General features: G+C 42.0%; 1 protein-coding gene across 4 annotated transcripts in view; it reads left to right on the forward strand.

Moving 5' to 3' along the window:
• PLXNA3 (plexin A3) overlaps positions 1-20,357 on the forward strand; it is a 479,210-nt gene that overhangs the window by 167,798 nt on the left and 291,055 nt on the right. Inside the window, exon 6 of one of the 4 annotated variants that reach the window (XM_033922843.1) lies at positions 12,492-12,578. The exons of the other annotated variants lie outside the window; for them this stretch is intronic. Coding sequence (XP_033778734.1) covers positions 12,492-12,570 — 79 coding nt within the window. The 3' untranslated portion in view covers positions 12,571-12,578. Of the gene's footprint in view, positions 1-12,491; positions 12,579-20,357 lie in introns of those variants that run through there. 4 annotated transcript variants of the gene reach the window in all.

A 20,357-nucleotide genomic window follows, 5' to 3' on the forward strand; every position in this document is an offset into this window, starting at 1 on the left:
GCCTAAGCCTGCCTAAAAAAGAACCTGATTCTCTAACTCAGTGTTTTTCGACCTTTTTACACCTATGGACTGGCAGAAATAAAAGAATTATTCTGTGGACTGGCAACAGTCCGTGGACCGGCGTTTGAAGAACACTGGGCTAAGTCATGGGCCAGACCCCACCCATCTCTACTCAATCTCCATCCCAGACCCCGCTCCCATAATAGTACTAATTGCAACACTATTTTTCCATTCATTTTTCATAGATACACAATATAATCTTTTTAACAACACATAATGGTTAACCACAAAATTAAACTACACAAAGCACACTGACAACAGATGTAAATTCTCAAAATTGACATAATTCAATCACTAAATTCAAAAATAAAAGCATTCCTCCCAACCTTTGTTGGCTCCCTCCCTCCATACTATGCCTTACCTTCTGGCCTGCTCCTGCCTGGCCATTTTATGCCGCCCCCGGTGTTATCTTCAGGCCGGCTCCCTCTTCCTCACTGATGCGGTGCACAAAGCTGCGGGCAGCGGCTCCTTGCGTGTCCTGTGCCTCATCTGGAAGCCTTCCCTCTGACGTTGCAACGTCAGCGAGAAGGCTTCCAGTTCAGGCGCAGGACGCGCATAGGAGCCACTGCCTGTGGCTTTGTGCACCACATCAGTGAGGAAGAGGTTGCTGGCTCGAAGATAGCGCCTCATCGATTGCACCGTAGACCGGTGGTTGAAGAACACTGTTTTGGGCCTGATGCATGTGCTGACCCTGTGGACCGGCAGGAAATTTGTGTGGACTGGCACAGGTCCACGGACCGGTGGTTGAAGAACAGTGCTCTAACTGACAACCATGTTACAGATGCAGCAAGGGATCTCCCTGCTGCGATAAGTTTAACAGCAACCTGTCCCCACCCCCTGCCGACCTTTTTTTGATGGCTGGAAAGACAGGTCCGCCTTCATCTGATTGTGGGATGCACCGGGGAAGGGCCTAAGTAGCAACATTCCATGATACTAGTCCAGGGCAAGCACTGACTTCCACCATGTTTGTTTCAATAACAGACTATGGACATACATTGAAATTAAAAGCTCAGCCATATATGAGGTAAATCAAAACAAAAAGGCAAAATACATTTAACGGCTTCTGTATAGGACGCTCAGCCTCAGAAGCCACCTAAGATTATATGATAGATAAGGGTGGGGTGGGGGGGAGATAAGAGAATATTATATGTATCATTGTTGATTATTAAGTTAAAAGGAAAGATATATAAACTATAAAGAGTTTTACCTTATGCAAAATTGTCATTTCTTTAATAAGACATTAACTATTTTTTCTGCAGCCCTCCAAGTACTCTATTTTTTCTGCAGCCCTCACATTTAAAGTTTAATATCTTTCCTTTCTCAAAATTGAAAATTTCAATCACTATATTGAAAATAAAATCATTTTCCCTACCTTTGTTGTCTGGTGACTTTATTTTTCTGTGCTTTCAACTATGTTTCCAGGGCCTTCTTGTCCTTTGACTGTTTTTCTCTCCATCTTCACTTTCTGCCTCGCATCCATCTTTGGCATTAACTTAATGTTCAATTTTTCTGCTTTCTTTTCAAAATCTACATTTCCATGTCTTACCTTCCCTTCCTATCTCTCTCTTCTTCCGTCCTATTTCCATGGTCTGGCATCTCTTTCCTTCCTTTCTCTCCCTCCTTCCTTCCTTTCCCCTGGTCTGGCATCTGTCTCCTTCCTTTCCCTCATGCCCTGGCATCTCTCCCTCCCCCTCATGGTCTGATATCTCCTTTCCTTCCCTCCCTCCCATGAACTTGGCTTCTCTTGTTCCTCTCCTCTCCCTTGTCTTCCTTCTCCTTCCTTCCCTCTCTTTCCCCAATTAGGTGCAGCAGCAACAGAAGCAGCATTTCTCTTCCCCTTTCCCTCCCTCTCCCTTTCCCTGTACAGCAGCAGCAGCATTTCCCTGGGGTCCCCCTTTCCTATGCAGCAGAAGCATTTCTCTTTCCCCTCCCCTTCCGTTCTCTTCCTTGTGGAGCAGCAGCGTGTCTGGCCGGCTCAGTTGATCGTTCCGTTCAAAGCCGCAGGTGGCGGCTCCTCGCGAGATCCGCGCCTGCTTCTGAAGCCTCTCTGATGTTGTGACATCAGAGAGGCTTCCGATGCAGGAGTGGATAGCACGAGGAGCAGCTTTGAACGGAACGATCGACTGAGCCGGCCTGACACGCTGCTGCTCCAAAAGGAAGGGAAGGGGGAAGAGAACTGCTGTTTTGATCGCGTCCAGACTGCGGGCCGCAAAATAGCACCTGAAGAGCCGCATGCGGCCCATGGGCCGCGTGTTTGAGACCGCGTGTTTGAGTTTCAGTGCTATAATTGGTTCTGAAGCCAGATTGTGTATGGTAGAGTATGTTGTGGGCTTCTAGATAGTCAGTGAGGAATTTGGCTACTAGGCCTTCCATATTTTTGACATAAAGTGGTATTGATGCTATGGGTCTGTAGATGGATGGTTGATCTGTTGCTCCTTTAGGGTCTTTTAGGATTGGGGTAACTAAGATTTCGCTGAGGTCTTGTGGGAAAAGGCTGCCTGTGAGCATTGTTTGCGTCCATTGTAGGAGGAGAGGGTGGAATTTGAATCTGGCGTTCTTCAACCGCCGGTCCGCAGGAAATTTCTACCAGCCCGCACAAGGCTGGCAAGATTAAGGTGACTATAGGTCCCGTTTTCAGACCTCCTGTTCTGTTGTCCCCACACACAGCTTCAGGACAGCTTCGGGCGATCATTTCCTGTCCCTACCTGTCGCGCAAAAAAAAAAAAAAGCCTCCCTCCTTCCTTTCTCCGGGTCAGCTGCTATCTTACCGCCCTGCTGCTGCTGCTAAAGCTGACAGGAAATCTTCTTTCCGACGTCAATTCTGACGTCGGAGAGGACGTTCTGGGCCAGCCAATCGCTGCCTGGCTGACCCAGAACGTCATCTCCGACGTCAGAATTGACATCGGAAAGAAGACTTTGTGTCGGCTTTAGCAGTAGCAGGAGGGCGGTAAAATAGCAGCCCACCCAGGGAAAGGAAGGAGGGAGGCTTTTTGCACGGCAGGGAGGGAAGGAGGTAGGCAGGCTGGCTTTGGCCAGCGAGGGAGGGCGAGAGGTAGACAGGCAGACAGGCTGGCTTTGGGGGTGGGGGTAGGACAAAGTGTGGAAGGCAATGAGAGGGACATAGGAAGGAGGCACTGGGGCACTAAAGACATGGGAGGGATGCACTGGGGACACTAAAGACAGGAAGGGGCACTAAAGGCATGGGAAGGAGGCACTGGAGGCACTAAGGACATGGGAAGGAGGCACTAAGGACATGGGAAGGAGGCACTAAGGACATGGGAAGGAGGCAATGGAGGCACTAAAGACATGGGAAGGGGCACTAAGGATATGGGAATGAGACACTGGGGACACTAAGGACATGGGAAGGAGGCACTGAGGGCACTAAGGACATAGGAAGGAAAGAGGGAGGGAATAGAAAGGGACAATTCTTGGGCCTGAGTGCAGAAAGAAAGAAATGAAAGAAAGAAAGGATACACAGACAGAAGGAAACGCAACCAGAGATTCATGAAATCACCAGACAGCAAAGGTAGGAAAAATGATTTTATTTTCAATTTAGTGATCAAAACGTGTCAGTTTTGAGAATTTATATCTGCTGTCTATATTTTGCACTATATTTGTTTATTTTTCTATAGTTACTGAGGTGACCGAGCTCGCGGAAACGGGGTTTTAAAATTTTAGTCCTAGTAGTTTGCTGGTCCACAAAATAATTCTTTTATTTCTGCCGGTCCACGGGTGTAAAAAGGTTGAAAAACACTGTTTTAGTAGATATGGAGGACAGTGGTTTAGGTCACAGGCTGCGTGACTGTATTTTTTGTAGAGTTTGAAGTCTGACCATTGAATAGTGGGGAAGAGGGACCAGGTTCTATCTGCTGCTGTTGATTCTTTGTCTGAGAGGGTTATTGTGATCTCATCTAGGAGTGTTGGGTTTCCAGCGAGGTTAGTTCTGGCATCTATCAGTGGCTGCCTTGCTGCTATTTTCTACCATACGATGTCTGAGAGTGTGGTGCAGGGGTTACTACATCTTCAGCACTTGTAATTGTGGGCTCAAGTCCACATTGGCCTCTGTGATGTAAGGAAGACTAATAAGCAGGGTAGTGTGGTGGGAGGAGGAAGGGGCATTGGGTGCTACTTCCATATGAGAGAGATAGCAGCTTCTCAGATATCATTGCCCAGGCCATAGCAAACCTACTGTTGCCTTCTCTGGAAGAGGCAGAGCACAAATATGTCACACAGTCTATTGAACTTCATTTGCTAACATCACAATCCAGGGGCTGTGTCAGGACAGTGAATTTTACCTCACAAAAGCATATTGGCATCAGCTAGTTTGAAGTACTTCATACAGAGAGGGCAGTGGGTAGTACCCAGAGTTGCCCGGACCATGGTAGGATGCATGTGTGCTAGGGGGCAGCTGCAGATGGTGGTGAGAGAGGGAGAGGAATGAGGAGGGTCTGCACTGATACTGTAGTTAAAGCAGAGGGCAACAAGATAGGGTGCGTGTTCTGTTAGTTACCCTCTGGTATAGGCACTTCCAGTGAGAGAATAAAGCAGCTGTAGAGCTCACTTTATTCCATAGAAGAGAATGAGTTTTTGTTGTGGGGGAGGGAGGGAGTGTTAAAAGTTTGCCTGTACTTGACTTGCAAGGTTCAGCTGGGTGATGACAATGTGCAGTGTGTAAAGTGTGCTGGGAGTGACAGCAGGGGAATAGCTTGGGCTGATTGGCCAGAAGTGAGGTCATGATTTATAGTGGCTTAAGAGCAGAAGATGGATGGAGCCTGGTGCTGTGGTGAGTGTGTGTGTGTGTGTTTTGTTTTTTTTTAAATTCCTTTCATTTTCTTTCCTTTGTTCACCATTCATGTTGCTGAGGGACTAATGGCATTTCCTTGTTCAAGTATTAAAACAGAACTGCCAATGCACCCTACTCCTGCCCTGCAGCATCCCACTGCTATTCTAGTACAGAAACCACCTCCCTCTACTACTATGACTACTATTAATTATTTCTATAGTGCTACAGTGCTGTACCTCATAGCTCTACTGATATACCTCACTCCTACTCCATAGCACTCCTCCCTGCTATTTTAATACTGAGCCCCCCTCCAAAACAGCTCTATCAATGCACCTCACTCCTCCCCTGTAGCAACCTCCCTGCAATCCTTGTACAGAGACCCTACTGCCAATGTACCTCACTCCTGCTCTTCAGTGCCCCCTTCTCTTACTATTCTAGTAGAGAGTCCTCCTTTTGAAGCTCTGCTTGCATCCAGGAGGCGGCTGTTTACTATGTGTCTGATTCCACACATGTATAGTCTATCCCTTGTGGTAATCTGCATTTGTCTCTCTTAAGGCTGGCACATTCCACTGTTAATTTTTTTCTTTTGAAATTCTGTGTTTTGTTTTGTTTTTTACAGCTCAATTCTCTGCTCATTGATTCTTGGCCTGCTCATGCTGTGTTGCTCCATCTGTTCACTTCAGGGCTGCCCGGGGCTTTTCTCTTGGCTCCTGTGAGCAGTTTCTTAAGTTGTTTTTTGTTTTTTTTTTCATCAGATGAATTGGGGGGGGGGAGGTGCAGTTTAAATTTTCTTGTTCCTTGTGGATTTTGTGTAAAAATCCCGAAGATTCTCCTCCCTCCCTCCCTCCCAAACCAGGTAAAGGTTCCACTATAATAGTGATTTTACTGGTTAGGACAGAGAGGGAAAACTGCTTAAGTACCTGAATAAATGCATGTAAACCGTTCTAAGCTCCCCTGGGAGAACGGTCTCGAAAACTGAATAAATTAAAAAAAAAAAAATAATAATAATAATTGGCTATGGAGTTTAATTCACTTAAAGGGATGCTGTTCCTCTCAAAGGGGTGACCAGCCATTTTTTAAAATTTCTAAATGACAGATGGGCTTTTCTGCTCCTTCTCATTTCTTGGGTCATGATTTGGACCCTCAGTAGCAACCTTAAGAGATGTGAGAGAGCTGTTAGCGAGGGGATGTGGGAGTTTCCTGCTCTCCCGTGCTGAAGGCCGACTGCTATCTTCTCTTATCTGTCCCCATTTCACCCCATTTCGTTTTTCCCTCTGCCAAATGTAAATAAGTTTAGTTGTGTGAAAAGGTTTTTAAAAATTTTTTTTATTACTTATGTTAAATTTACTTCTCTTATTTATGTATTATTTTGGTAACAGGGTGATTATGTGAAAACTCCAGTTTCATACCCCAGGCAGCTGCACATGTTACACACAAGCTCCCAGATCAGCCCAATAGCACACAAATACCAACACACAAATTTACTCCTCCGAAGAAGTTTCAAGTTTATTTAAAATTTCTTATACCACCCAATCAGCCTTCTAGGCAGTGTACAAATTCGTAAAAACAGAAAAAAACATATATAAAGGTGTGTTTACTCTAAGTATGTTTTTGCCCATTTGATAAGATCACATGCAGACTTAATAGCCAATCAAATCACCTTCCCTTCCCCTCTGCTTGCATTTTGCTCCAGCCATGCCCCTGGGAACACCTACGAACTTCACATATAAGCATCATTCATGCATTCATATACACAACTACATATGCCCTTATTCTATTTATGGCACTCAAAATTACACACACAGATATGGCGCGTGCCCAGTTAGGGCTCTAATAATCAATTATCAGCACTAATTGGCATTAAAATGTGTGCGCACATCTTTAGGTGCTGAGCTCACGCAGATCCGAAAAGGGGGGTGCAGCCATGAGAGGGACGTGGGCAGATCAGAGGCGTTTCTGGAATCTATGTGCAATAAGGGAGGTCTGCGCCTAATTTAGGCGTGATAATTTACACCAGGTTCTACTTGATTCTAGCACCCAAATGCTGTTCTATGAACTGTGCCCAACTCTGAGTGCTGTTTATAGAATAGTGCTTGGCACTAATTTTTTATCAGCGACTAAATTTGGGCACCATTTATAGAATCGAGTCTATAATTATTTGAAAGGGATTGTGACTTGTATACTACCATTTTGTAGTTATACAACCACACTCAAAGCAGTTTTACATATAGGCACTTCGAGCATTTTCCCTGTTTGTCTCAGTGGGTTCACAGTCTACAATGTACCTGGAGCAGTGGAGGATTAATTGACTTGTCCAGGGTCACAGGGAGCAGTGCAGGGTTTCAACCCACGACCTCTTCTGCATGTAAAACGGTTTGACCCATTGAAGAACTTTTCTGAAATTACTCCCCAAATAATTTAAGTAGTAATTAAATCTCTCTCTCTCCCACAAAATAAAACAGGTAAGGGGCATGGCTTGTTCAGTTTCTCCTACCTAAGCTGCTTTAGCTGGCAGTCATATGGGCCGGGGCTCCAACTCTACAGCTGTGGCCTTCACTCTTCCTTGTCCTTACCCCCTCCGTTAAAGAGCTCTTCCAGCTGTCGGCTCTGTAGACCTGATTGCATGCTAGGAACAAGCTGCAGGTCGGCATAGCCAGTCCCAGTGCACTTTCTATTCTGGCTCTCCAGTGGCCCAAGAAGCAGGCGTTTCGTGATGCAGCAGTGTTTCAAGTTTATTAACAACTTGTTAGCCCGCCTTTCCAAAATTACAAAGCGGCTTTACAACAATAAAAAGCAAAAACAGGGTAATACAGACACATCACAATTAATAGTTAATTAATATCCAGTAAAGACAAGTACAAAGTCTCGCAAATCAAACTGACACGAAAGGAAAAGGGTAGAACTACAATAAGTTGAGATTATAAGAACAATTAAGGAAAAAATGAAAGGTAAGGGGTACTAAAATTTTAATCTAAACTGTTATAATTGCCACGGAAACTGGGTTAGTGATCAATTAGGTATCCTTAAAAGTACAGTCATACACAGGAGTTTGGCCAGCTCCTGTATTCCCCTAGGTAGGTTTACCAGATTTTATTCACGTAAAATCCGGACCCCTGACCACGCCACTAGCCCCACCCCCTCAACCTGTTTTCTTGCTCAGAAGCCGCGTCGGGAGGGCATCTGCGCCTGCACAGGTGTGACATGATGGCCATTGCACGCATGCGCATGATGTCACCATGTTGCATCCATGCGTGCGCAGATGCCCTCCCGACCGTCTATTTCCCAGTCCCCCCCACCCTCACTGCAGTTATAACTTCTGCTATGACTTTAGACCAAAGCATTTGCCATCCTTTTTCACTCCTTTTCTAGGGCCTGATTACAAAACCTTTTCCTTATAGACAAACACAGAATAGGATCAAGAGTCAGGCCTTCATTCTTATCTATGACTTGTGGCACTATCCCATCTCCCCCCCTCCCCCATTAATATATAAATACATCCAGTCTATAGATACAAATTGTGTATGTGTCCCACTGCTCCACTGCTGACTTGAGTCCTGAAAGGAACAGGGGATTCTCCTTTTCGTGGCTGTGGCAAACTAGGCCCCAGAGAGGCTTATGGGACAGCACAGCATGGGGGCCCATCCTCAAATATTTGCCCAAAGGACTCACAAACAGTTAAAACTGGCCGTGGATATATCGAACAATTGCTACTGTTCTCCTGAACTCTGTTCTAGTTCCAGGTGATTAAACTTCTAGACCGCCAAAAGGAAATCCAACATGCAGACCCTGCTTCCCCTCATAACAATCCTGCTTGTCTACAAGACTGGTTACATTCTCTCCCCCTCCCCCCTGTGGGCCTTAAAAAACATCTCAGTTTTGTGCTTATAGAAAGATTCTATCTTGAATAAGGTCCCCTGTCTCTCACCACTGAATTCTAGAAACTTTATTGGCATGGCAGTTTGTAGATGTGTTGCTCACATAATAAAGTGGTTGAAGGAAAGACTTAATGATGAGGAAATGAGGAATACAACTCTCTGGTGATGCTCAGCATTATCGGTTTAAATTGTTCCTGGCCAGTTGGCAGAATACAATATATTTTGCTGCTGTTTCTCCTTTCCCCCAGGATTATACATTTTTTTTCTCATGCTTCATTCTTTTGTGAAAAGTCTTTGATTTTCTCTGTCAGCTTGCAAAATGTGCAGCTCTGATGTCTTTACATTTTGCACAGTACAGGAGGAAATTAATCTCTGTTTCTATTCCTCCAGTTTCTACTGCATGTAGAGTCTGGATAGAGTTTGGTTTTCAGCTATACGTTTCTATTTCTAATTTGTGATCGCTTCTAGGGCAAGTCTGTAATGAGGCACGTGCAGTTACGTGAGTCTTGCTTGTGCAAGTGCTGAAAATTGAGTCGGGAGGGAATTCAATAAATGGTGCCCGAAGATGTGTAACAAGGAAAACGGCACAATGGGCCTCAACAAACAGGGACAGATCTTTGACCCGACACGAGCCGTGTTTCGGTGTATAGTGCCTGCATCAAGGGTCCAACAGCATTCTTGGATAATAAATCATTCAGTTTCCTGCTGTTTGTCTCGGGACGTTGACACTCTATTTTGGAAATTGGACGCTTTTGAATGATGAATCAATTGGCATGCCTCTTAACACTGATTATGGCGTGTGCAAAAGTTTGCTTGCGCTAAATGCTAACGCATCCACTATATTCTATGGGCGCCTTAGCATTTAGCGTGCCTTAATAAGAGGACCCCTAAATGAGTGTGCTGATGCCAGGTACCCTCTACGTATTTGCTACTCGCCTTGTTCAGTCTCTCTTCTTTCTTTTAACAGAAATACAGCAGCATAATATGCATTTTCCCATTCCTTGTGTTTGTTCCTTATATGTTTCTTTCATAACTTAATTGTAGTTCCTTCCCCCTTTCCATGTATAATCTGTATGGTTTGTCCTTAGTTTGTAGATATCTGTGTTTTAAACTATTGTACCCCTTATTTTTATTAATACACGTCCCCCTCCATATTCGCGAATTCCATATCTACAGATTCGGTTATTCACGATTTTTGACCAGAATTTTTTTTTTTTCATTTTTCAGGCTATTTTTAGCCCTGTAAGCCCCTCCCCCCTTAAGCCTTATCTGGTGGTCTAGCGGGTTTTCAGGCAGGAGCGATCTTCCCACACTCTTGCCCCGTGCAGATCGCTCACAGGAAATGGCTCGAGAGACTACGGGAGCTCAAGGCAGCCATTTCCTGTGAGCGATCTGCACGGGACAGGAGTGTGGGAAGATCGCTCCTGCCTGAAAACCCGCTAGACCACCAGGTAAGGCTTAAGGGGGGGGGGCTTACAGGGCTAAAAATAGCCAGGGAAATTGTGGGATAAGGGCAGAACCGGCATGAATATTATTTGCAGTTTTTCCATATTCGCGGGCCGGCTCTGCCCCTAACCCCTGCAAATATGGAGGGGGAAGTGTATTGTACTTTCACCTAGAATTTTTGATAGGCGTGTAATCAAATTTTAAATAAACTATGAACTTTCACTTGTTGAATAATAGTGGTATGTTGGCGCCTAGATGCTCTTAGAGATGCACTTGGCATCATGACAACTACATTGTGGTACCTGGTTAGAGAATTGCCCCCTCTGTTCTGTGCTTGGTCAAATCTGATCCAGGGCTGGTGCAAGGGGATCGGGCTCCCTAGGAAAATCTTCAGTCTTGCACACCTTCTCAATTAACTTTGAAACCCTTATGGCCATATTCAGGTGCCCTAATCCCAGCCACCTAGTGATGCCTAAGTTTGGGATCTGTGCCAAACTTAATTTTTTTTTTACTTGACCATGCCGGTTTTCAGTAAAAAAAAATAAAATAAAATTAAGCAATTTAAGAGTTCGGCGCCAAACTCGTAGGAAATCTAGCGACGCCCAAGTGGAGGCGCCATCCAATGCCTAGGGATTCCTAACGACACTTATGTTAAAGTGTTCATAATGATCATAATGTGAGACTGCTCAACATATTGATATTTTTAGTCTTTAAAAACATCCTACATTGCTGGAAAGACAGGTCTAAGGTGAATTACAACATATGGTGGAATACGCTAGGCCTTACAGTAAAATATGAAAGTGTTATAGCAGAAAAACATAAGGCCATGAGTTCCTATACTAAAATATGGAGTTCGGTTAACTTCTATTGCAACACAGGCTGACAACATTCAGTTCATGTGCTGAAACATGGATATCATCAGTAATCGCACTCAATCTTTATAAAGCATTCATTCAATAAAGATAACAACCAAGCCAGATTCAATTCAGAACCAAGCCTCCAGAAATGCTTAATTGATCCTCAGATGCACCACTCCAAGTTCAAACTTTATCATAACGTTAAGCTTGATGTGCAAAATCTTCCCTGGATCAATTTGTATTATAATTCATAATATTTTTTTATAAACTGCATATAAGTTAATTATTTAAATGTTCTAAAGTGCTAACGTTTTAAGAAATATTTAGTCAAAAAGACTAAGCTTTAATTGTGTGGTTGTTGTAGGGACTTTTTGTGCCAACATGTTTTGCGATAAGAACGTGTTTTCAAGGCTGGGTCCCTAATCGTATAACGCCATCGATCTTGACCACTAGCTTTTTACCATGGATATCATCATTTAAACCTGGCTCTTACTTTATGGCTCACTCCCAGTGTTTCTATAGGTGTGTAGCTCCGGTGTGTCTCGGTTTTGGATATTACATGTACTTTTGGCTGCATGTTGTGCTGCTACTTTCCTCCTCCTAGATAGGCATGGGTCTGCCTGCTGAATTACATTATATAGATAATATTTTGTGACTCTTTGCATTGGTACGGCATGTTTTTTGCCTTGTTAACATTTATTGTACTTTATATACTAAACTCAATAAAAAAATTTTGAACTGAAAAAACAAGTGTTTGAGGCTTGTACAGATGAGGACAGAGCTTGCAGGGATGGGACAGGGACAGAACTCACAGGGACAGGTCGGGGATAAAGATAGATCCTGCGGGATGGGGACACATTTGTCCCTCGTGTCATTCTCTAGGTTGGTTTCTGAGACACTCTGTTGCCTGTTGGTTTGAATAAGGAGCAAGGCCTTCCTGCTTCATAGCAATTGTTTTCTACTGCTATGCCTCAAACTTTTGAACTCTCTCAGCCTGAGGTGTTTACTTTGGAATCAATTTGGAAAGCTATTTTGGATGTGGGTAAGACTTTGATTGCTCAATATACTAATATGGAACGTACTATTCAAGAGCTTGAGAAGAAGGTAGATAAAAATAAAACTGATATTATTCAACTTTCTGGTTGGTTGGAGAAGGTTGAAGAAAAGGTTACTGCGGTAAAAACAAAAAAAAAAAAGCTTTATTGAAAGATGTCTGCTTAAAATTAAATTTTGAATCCTTGAATAATACTGTTAGAAGTAATAACTTAAGGGTTAGATTATGAGTCTGCCAGGACAGATCAGGAAAATACTTAAGAGTACCTGATTACTTTCCAATGAATTGTAAACTGCTATGGGTGAATCTCTTCATGAAAAGGCAGTTAATAAATCTAAAAAAAATAATGGTAATTCTAAATTTTTCGCGATTACGAGCTATTTCTGCTAAAGAACTTTTTTTTTTCTATTTAAAAGAAATTTTGAATTTGCTACTGGACTGAATACCACCCATTTCTACTTTCTTCAAGAAGAATTGCTATGGATCAGCAATTAGATGCTACGCAAGAAATGGCACTTTTAGATGTCTCTAATCTGAATACACACCTGAATCAGAAGTAGTTCAATGTGCCACTTTGTTGGTTACATTTGCCTTGTCCTTTGATAAAGAATGGTTGTTGTCTTTAAACATCAAAACTCTTTTTTAATATGGTAATGTATAGATTTTAGCATGCCGTGGACCACCAGAAGAACTAACAAATCGATTTTGGAAGAGATCAAACTGGCTATTTCACTCAAAGCTCAAATAATGAAGTTATGACTGTCTTATTTTGGTCACACCGTCAGAAGAGAGAGGTCACTGGAGAAGGACATCATGTTTGGGAAGATCGAAGGAACCAGGTGACACGTTGGAAACAACCATAGGGATGACGCTGGAGGACCTTTCCGGAGTAGCATAAAACAGATTTCTTTTTAGATCCTCAATTTATCAAGTCGCTAGGACTCGCATGTGTCGATGGCACCTAAAAACAACAATAATATATAAAAATAAAGGAAATAAGGTGATCATTTTTTATTGCACTAACATAATGCCGTTTAGGATTAACTTTTGAAGGTAACCCTTTTTCTCTGATCTGAAGAAGAAGGGTTACCTTCGAAAACTAATCATAAAATGCACATCTACCACACCATTTTACTTTTTGAATATGAAAATACCTATTTATTTGGATGTCTTTAGAGAGTCTTAAAAGAATAGGAAACAGTTTCTTTTGCTGAGACTCGCTGTTTTGCAGATGGGGGCTCTGCTCTTCTTAAATTTCAGTATAAATGTGTAGTGAAATATAAATCATTTAAATATATATTTTTTTATGTTACACAATTGTCTTCCTTTATAACTACCAAAGGGGTAATGGAGGGACATGAAAGAACGTCTTCCTCAATTCCTGTGGACATAGATGCCCACTGACGAGCTCCTGTTGAAAGACAGCATATACAGGGTATTTTTTTTCCTTTTAGGTTTGTTTGTTAAAGATGATTAGCAACATTTGCTTTTGTATGAAATACTTTAATCTTCTGTTTATTGAAGACTAGAATATTGCTTATTTTTTCTTTCTGTTATAATTAGACTTTGTGGTCTTTGTTTATTCTTCTTTAGATACTTTAATTTTGCTGTGCACGTGGATATTTGGGATTGATAATTTTAAAATTTCTATAAAAATAAAATAAAAAAAGAAAATTCTCATTTCTATTCAACCAGCATTTCTAGAAGTGCACTTTATTACCTCTGTCTGATGAGGGAATTAAAACCATTGTTCAGCAACTCTGCTTTAGCTACCCATATTCATGATCTGCTTATATCGTATTTGGCCTATTACAATGGCCCACACAGTAAAACCTGAAGATGTTTTAGAAAGGACATGCTCAACGGTGCTTTGGATGAAATGGACACAGTCTAAGAGATCACATCATCTCTTATCTTAAGTATTGACTGCCTGGTAAGATTGAAGGAAAGTCCAAGGCGGGGTGCTTAATCTTGAAGGTGCCACAGAATCCACAAATACCCTACCTCTGTGAATGGCTTCAGCGTATATTCCAGGTTATTCCTTAAAGTCACAGGCTATACAGACACCTCATCTTCAAAAGCCATATACAAGATGGAGTTGGTCCAGAGGAAGTTTATAAAATGGTTGGTGGTCTTCATCCAAAGATGTATAGGGACAGACTTAAAAGCGTGGCATAGAGATTAGAACCAATGCCAGGAAGTTCTTTTTCACTCAGAGGGTGGTGGACACCTGGAATGCGCTGCCGGAGGTTGTGATAGGACACAGCACACTACGGGGTTTTAAAGAAGGATTGGATAAATTCCTGACAGATAAAGGAATTGAGGGATACAGATAAGGATAAAGATAGGATATAGAAAGGGTATCAAGGCGATCACATACAGGTCATGGATCTGATGGGCCGCCGCGGATGCGGATTGCTGGGCGCGATGGACCACCGGTCTGACCCAGCAGAGGCGACTTCTTATGTTCTTAAAGATCTCGATATGTATACTTTGGAAGAAAGACAGGAGAGGGGAGATATGATAGAGATGTTTAAATACCTACATGGCATAAATGCGCATGAGGCAAATCTTTCATTTTGCAAGGAAGCTCCAAAATGAGAGGGCATGGGATTACGTTAAGAGGTGATAGGCTCAGGAGTAATCTAAGGAAGCACTTTTTGTTTTACAGAAATGGTGGTAGATGTGTGGAATAGTCTCCCAATAGAGGTGGTGGAGACAAAGACTGTGTCTAGTTCAAAAAAGTAACAGGCACATGGGATCTCCAAGGGAGAGGAGGGGATAGTGGATGCTGTGGATGGGCAGACTGGATGGGCCATTTGGTCTTTATCTCTCGTCATGTTTCTATGTTACACCCCTCCTGCTGGGTCCTGCCTTTAAAGAAGATGGTCAGCAGTTGCCTGGAATCTAGCGTTGCATGCTATACATCCTTATCTTTATGTTCTTTGAATGGGCTTCCTGAAGACCTTAGGTTGATCACAGACTGTTTTTTAGGTACCCTGTTAGGCTGGTATAGCAAAATTGAAAGAGGCAGGTGAAACCTTATGCTTCAAATCGGTCATACTGTGAGCTTTTGAAGAGCAGAATCCACCTCATTTGGTACATGAATGACATTCAACACAGGGGTGTATATACACAAGTATGTATGGGGAAGGGAGAAAGATGCCCTTTTCTTTTTAAAAAAAAATATCTTTATTCATTTTAAAGCCAAAAATAAGTGCAACATATTATACAGACATTTTACACTTTAACAGCACTTAAATTCTATCAAATTATATTTTATGACAAAACGTGGCTCTTTGCAAAAATCTAATCACCTCCCATTCTCCAGTATTCTGTCCCTCTCTTTCCTCTTAGTCCTTCTCCTTTATCACTTATTGTAGTTCCTTTCCTCTTAACTCTGTAAACCGTGCCGAGCTCTGCGCTTGCGGAGATGGCGCGGTATACAAACCTAAGGTTTAGTTTAATTTAGTAAATATATATATCATCCCCCCCCTTTCTACATACCCAACAGTTGCACTCAAATTAAAAGTATCTCCCCACCCTGGACGTGTATGATCAAAGGGCAAAATCAACAATCGCTCCTTACAGAATCTTGTCAATGGCTCCCAAACTTCCTTAAATTTCCTATAATGTCCCTGCTGTATAGCAATCATACGTTCCATTTTAAAAGTGTGGCATAGAGATTCCCACCAGAAAGTATAATTTAACCGGTCCCAGTTTTTCCAGTTCCTCAAAATAAGTTGTATGGCGACCCCTGTCATAATAAAGAGAAGTTTATTATTATGGGAAGATATTTGACTTTTGGCCCTCATTAACGTGCCAATTAGCACAGTATCGTACGTCAATGCCACTGGATTTTCCAATAATTTATTCACTTGACCCCCAAATGGATCTCCAAAATTTAAGTATCAATGGACAATTGAACAGTAAATGATGCCCTTTTCAATACTTTTATCTTTGTACATTTCTCTGTGAGCACCACTCGCTATTATGCAATTTGGCAATTCATTACAGAATGCATTTCAAAATGTATTTATTGAAATGGTGTGTATTTTAACTCTTCAAGCCACAAAATACACCTTCTTTCCCACACACATCTTCACATGTACACACTACTGCTCCCCAGGCCTCCCTATAAGCACATCCTTTCAGCACTTTCTTCGGGCACACGTACCCCTTCCCTGTATATTTATCCAAAAAAGTATCAGGCTACATTTACAGTGTACGCTCACGTTACTATATACTCACTGTCACCCCCCACCACCACCACCAACCCTCCAGGCACAAAGATAAACATCCCCTTGCACACACACAACAGCATACCAAACCACACATAACCCTTTACACAAGCCTCGCATGTTACACACACTTCTCCGAGCACCAAATCCCTTCCTAGTCACACCAACACACAAAAAAAGCAACAGGGCAGCTGATCAGCAAGATCCAAGGTGGTAGAGAAAAGCAGCATGGTTTAATGAGTCAGTCTACATGGATTTGGGCAATGTGGTAGATGGTTTTGAAGATATGAATAAACATGGTTAAAGGTGAGACAGCTGAAAAAGTCCCTCATTGACAGACTCCTGAGGAAATTTGGGATAGGAGGAAGTATCCTGTTGTGGACTGGGAACTAATCAAAAATAGATACGCACTGTTCACAGTTCACCTTTATTTAATATACCACCTGTAAATAAAGGAACTAAATGGTTTACAATAGAAACGAGGTTTAATTATCTCTAGAGAGGAAGGTGAATAGTAGAGTATCACAAGGATCCATACTGGGACCGGTGACATATTTATAAATGATCTGAAAATGGAAATGAAGAGTGACGTGATCAATTTTACAGGTGAGAGAAAACTATTCAATGTTGTTAAATTGCATGTGGATTGTGAGAAATTTGCAGGAGGACCTTTGGGATACTGGGAAACTGGGCATCCAATCAGCAGATGTAACTTAATATGGACAAGTTATGCACATTGGAAAGAATAACCCAGATTATAACTATATATTGGTTCCACATTAGGAGTCACCACCAAGGAAAAGGGTCTAGATGTCATCATGGGCAACACATTGAAATCTGCTCAGTGTGTGGTTCTGTCCAGGAAAGCATACAGAACGTTAGGAATGAAAAAGAGAAGAAAACATTAGGAATGAAAAAGAGAAGAAAACAAAAAAATATTGTAATACTTGTGTATCACACTCTATTGGGTGACTGCACATTCAATATTGTGTGTAGTATTGAATCTCAAAAAAAAGAAGGGTGAGCAAAATGATTAAGGAGATGGAATGATTCTCGCAGACAAAAGCTAATGAGGATGGGACTCTTCAGCTTGGAGAAGAGACGGCTGAGGGGAGATACAACCAAGGTATCTGAGTGGAGTGGAATAAGTAAATGCAAATTGATTTGTTTGCTTTTCAAAAAGCACAAAGACTAAAGGACATACCGCAAAGTTACTGAGTAATACATTTTAAAACAAATAGGAGAAATTATTTTTTCACTCAATGCATACTTAATCTCTGGAATTTGTTGCCAGAGGATGCGGTAAAAGCAATTAGTGTAGCTGGATTTAAAAATGTCTTCGACGGATTCCTGGAAGAAAAGTCCATAAACTTGCTAAGGTAGACCTGGAAGAGGACACTGCTTATCTATGGGAATGAAAAGCATGAAATCTTCCTACTACTTTTTGGCAATCCTGTAGTGTAAGGTGTTTATAACCTGGACTGACCATTGCTGAAAAGAGGGTGCTGGGCTGGAGACCTTTAATTTGATCCAGTATGGTAGTAATTATGTTAATTGGAATCAGGAGTTAAATAAAAGGGTAAAAACAAAGAAGAACTGCAGACAAACGTACAAGATGCAGGCTATGTTTATTATATCAATTAATGATTGCGGTTAATGATACCACCTTTACACAAACCTAGGGACCCGAAACGGTCCATGTTTCGGTTAACACGCCTTCATCAGGGGTCCTGGGTTGGCACGGTATCTAATTAAACTGCAAATAGAAAAAGAACAATAGCCTATATGGATTGAAGGTAAACACTGATCCAAAATCTCTATATGAGCTGGCTACAAAGTGAAAACAAGGGTAGCAAGTAAGTATGGGTGTTGGTTCAATATAAAGGTCTAACTGTGAGGTTTTGATTTATCACTTCTAAAATGGCTGGAATTCATGAATGAAGAAGCCTCAATTTTTAAAAGAAATGTCAGGACCTACAAAAAGGGTAGTTGACATTCATTTGTATGGACAGGATAACAAGCCCATTGCTAAATATTTGGAGCTCTATCCATTGTCAGTTTATAAATGGGAAAAGTTGTAGAGGTCACCCTAAGAGCAAACCAGAAAGTCTTCTACGAAATCTCAAAACCCCAGACTAACACTACAAGATCTGCCAAGCTCTTTTGCTGTGGATAATGCGAGGGTTTATGTGTCAGTCATTAAGGAAAACTTGAATGGGAATGGTGTTCGTGTGAGGAGAGTTAAGAGGAAATTGCTACTCTTTCAAAAGAACACTGCTATCTGCTTCGGGGTCTGCAGAGGGCATCTGGATGACCCAGAAGACTCTGGAATAATGCCTTCTTGATGGATGAGTCAAAAGTTGAACTTCTAGTCATATAACAAATGTTTTGTTTGGTGAAAATCAAGCACTGCCTTTCAGAGAGAGAATCTCATCCTATTATCAAGCGTGGTAGTGGAGGTATGATGGGAGTGGGCTGTTTTTGCTGCATCAGGACTCTGGATGTCTTATAGTCATTGACAGAACCATGAATTCTGCTTTGTATCAGAAAATCCTAATGGAGAATGTCAGGCCATTTATCAGTGAGCTGAAACTGAGCCAACAAATGGGTCATGTAATTCGTAGTGATAAATCTGCAACAAAATGACTGGAGAAGAAATACTTGTTTTTAGATTGACCAAGTCAAAAGTCCTAACCTAAATCTGACTGAAATGTTGTGCCAAGACCTGACAAGAGCTGTTTGTGAGGAGGAGGAAGCCCTTGAATGTCAAGAGTAGAAATAGTTCTGTATGAAAGAATGGGTCAACATTTCTGAAGGGCGATGTGAGATTGATCAACAATTACAGGAAATATTTCGTTAAGCCACTGTAGCTTAGGGAGGTGCCAACAGTTACTACATAGTAACATAGTAAATGATGGCAGATAAAGACCTGAATAATCCAACCAAGCTTCCCTGTAATCACATGCATTACATCTTTCATGTTTAAATTAAAATGTCTTTCTTCTTTATTTCTGGGCCATAGACCTTAGAAGTCCACCCGGTACTGTCCTTAGGTTCCAACTACTGGAGATGCCATTGAAGCTCACTCCAGCCTATCCAAACCATCTCCTTTGCTGGGTTCAGTCTGTGAAAGTTTGCTCATTCATATTCTAATTAGCGATCCTCTTTGAAAAGAATCACTGAAGAAGGGAAAAATACCTTATGAAATACTATTGAAGAGGTAAAGTAAATAAAATGCATAAGGGTTCACTTATTCTCCACACATGGACATCGTATAATCTTGTTGAATAATTAAAATTCACCCTTTCAGGGTACTTTGATTCTGTTTCTTATCAGGATTTAAATCTGGATCTGATCATGTTTTGAGCATAAATTGTGCTAAAGTACTGACTATCCCAGGAGGTTCACAAACTTTTTTTTTTCTCTCAGCACTATACTGTATATATTGTCTTTCTCTTTGATTAAGTATCTGTATAATGTTTTAGCATTTATATTACCAAAATCTGACCCTCTCTGAGCATACTACCAAAACACTTATCCATGCCCTCATCACCTTGTTCTTAGACTACTGCAACGTGCTACTCTCAGGCCTTCCGCTTAGCCATTTCGCTCCATCTCAGTCCATCCAGAATTTGGCTGCACGACTCATATTCTGGGAGAGCCGCTTTACTTATGTTACCCCTCTCCTAAAGTCACTTCATTGGCTTCCCATCCGTTTCCGACTACAATTCAAACTCCTCTTGCTTACCTACAAATACACTCACTCAGCTGCCCCTCACTATGGGCTCCTTTTATCAAGGTGTGGTAGGTGGTTAAAGCGCAGAATACCGCGTGTTTAACTGCCTGCCGCGCTAGTCGCTAACGCCTCCATTGACGAGGCGTTAGGTTTTTGGCTTGCCGCGGGGGTTAGCGCGTGATGAAATGTCCACGCTAACCCCTGTAGCGCACCTTGATAAAAGGAGCCCTATGTCTCTTCACTTATCTCCCCCTATGATTTCCCCCTCCCTCTGTGAGCTCCGCTCAGCTGGTAAGTTCCTCCTT

The sequence above is a fragment of the Geotrypetes seraphini genome, chromosome 1 (genome assembly GCF_902459505.1).
Source record: "Geotrypetes seraphini chromosome 1, aGeoSer1.1, whole genome shotgun sequence".
NCBI classification, from domain to species: Eukaryota; Metazoa; Chordata; class Amphibia; order Gymnophiona; family Dermophiidae; genus Geotrypetes; species Geotrypetes seraphini.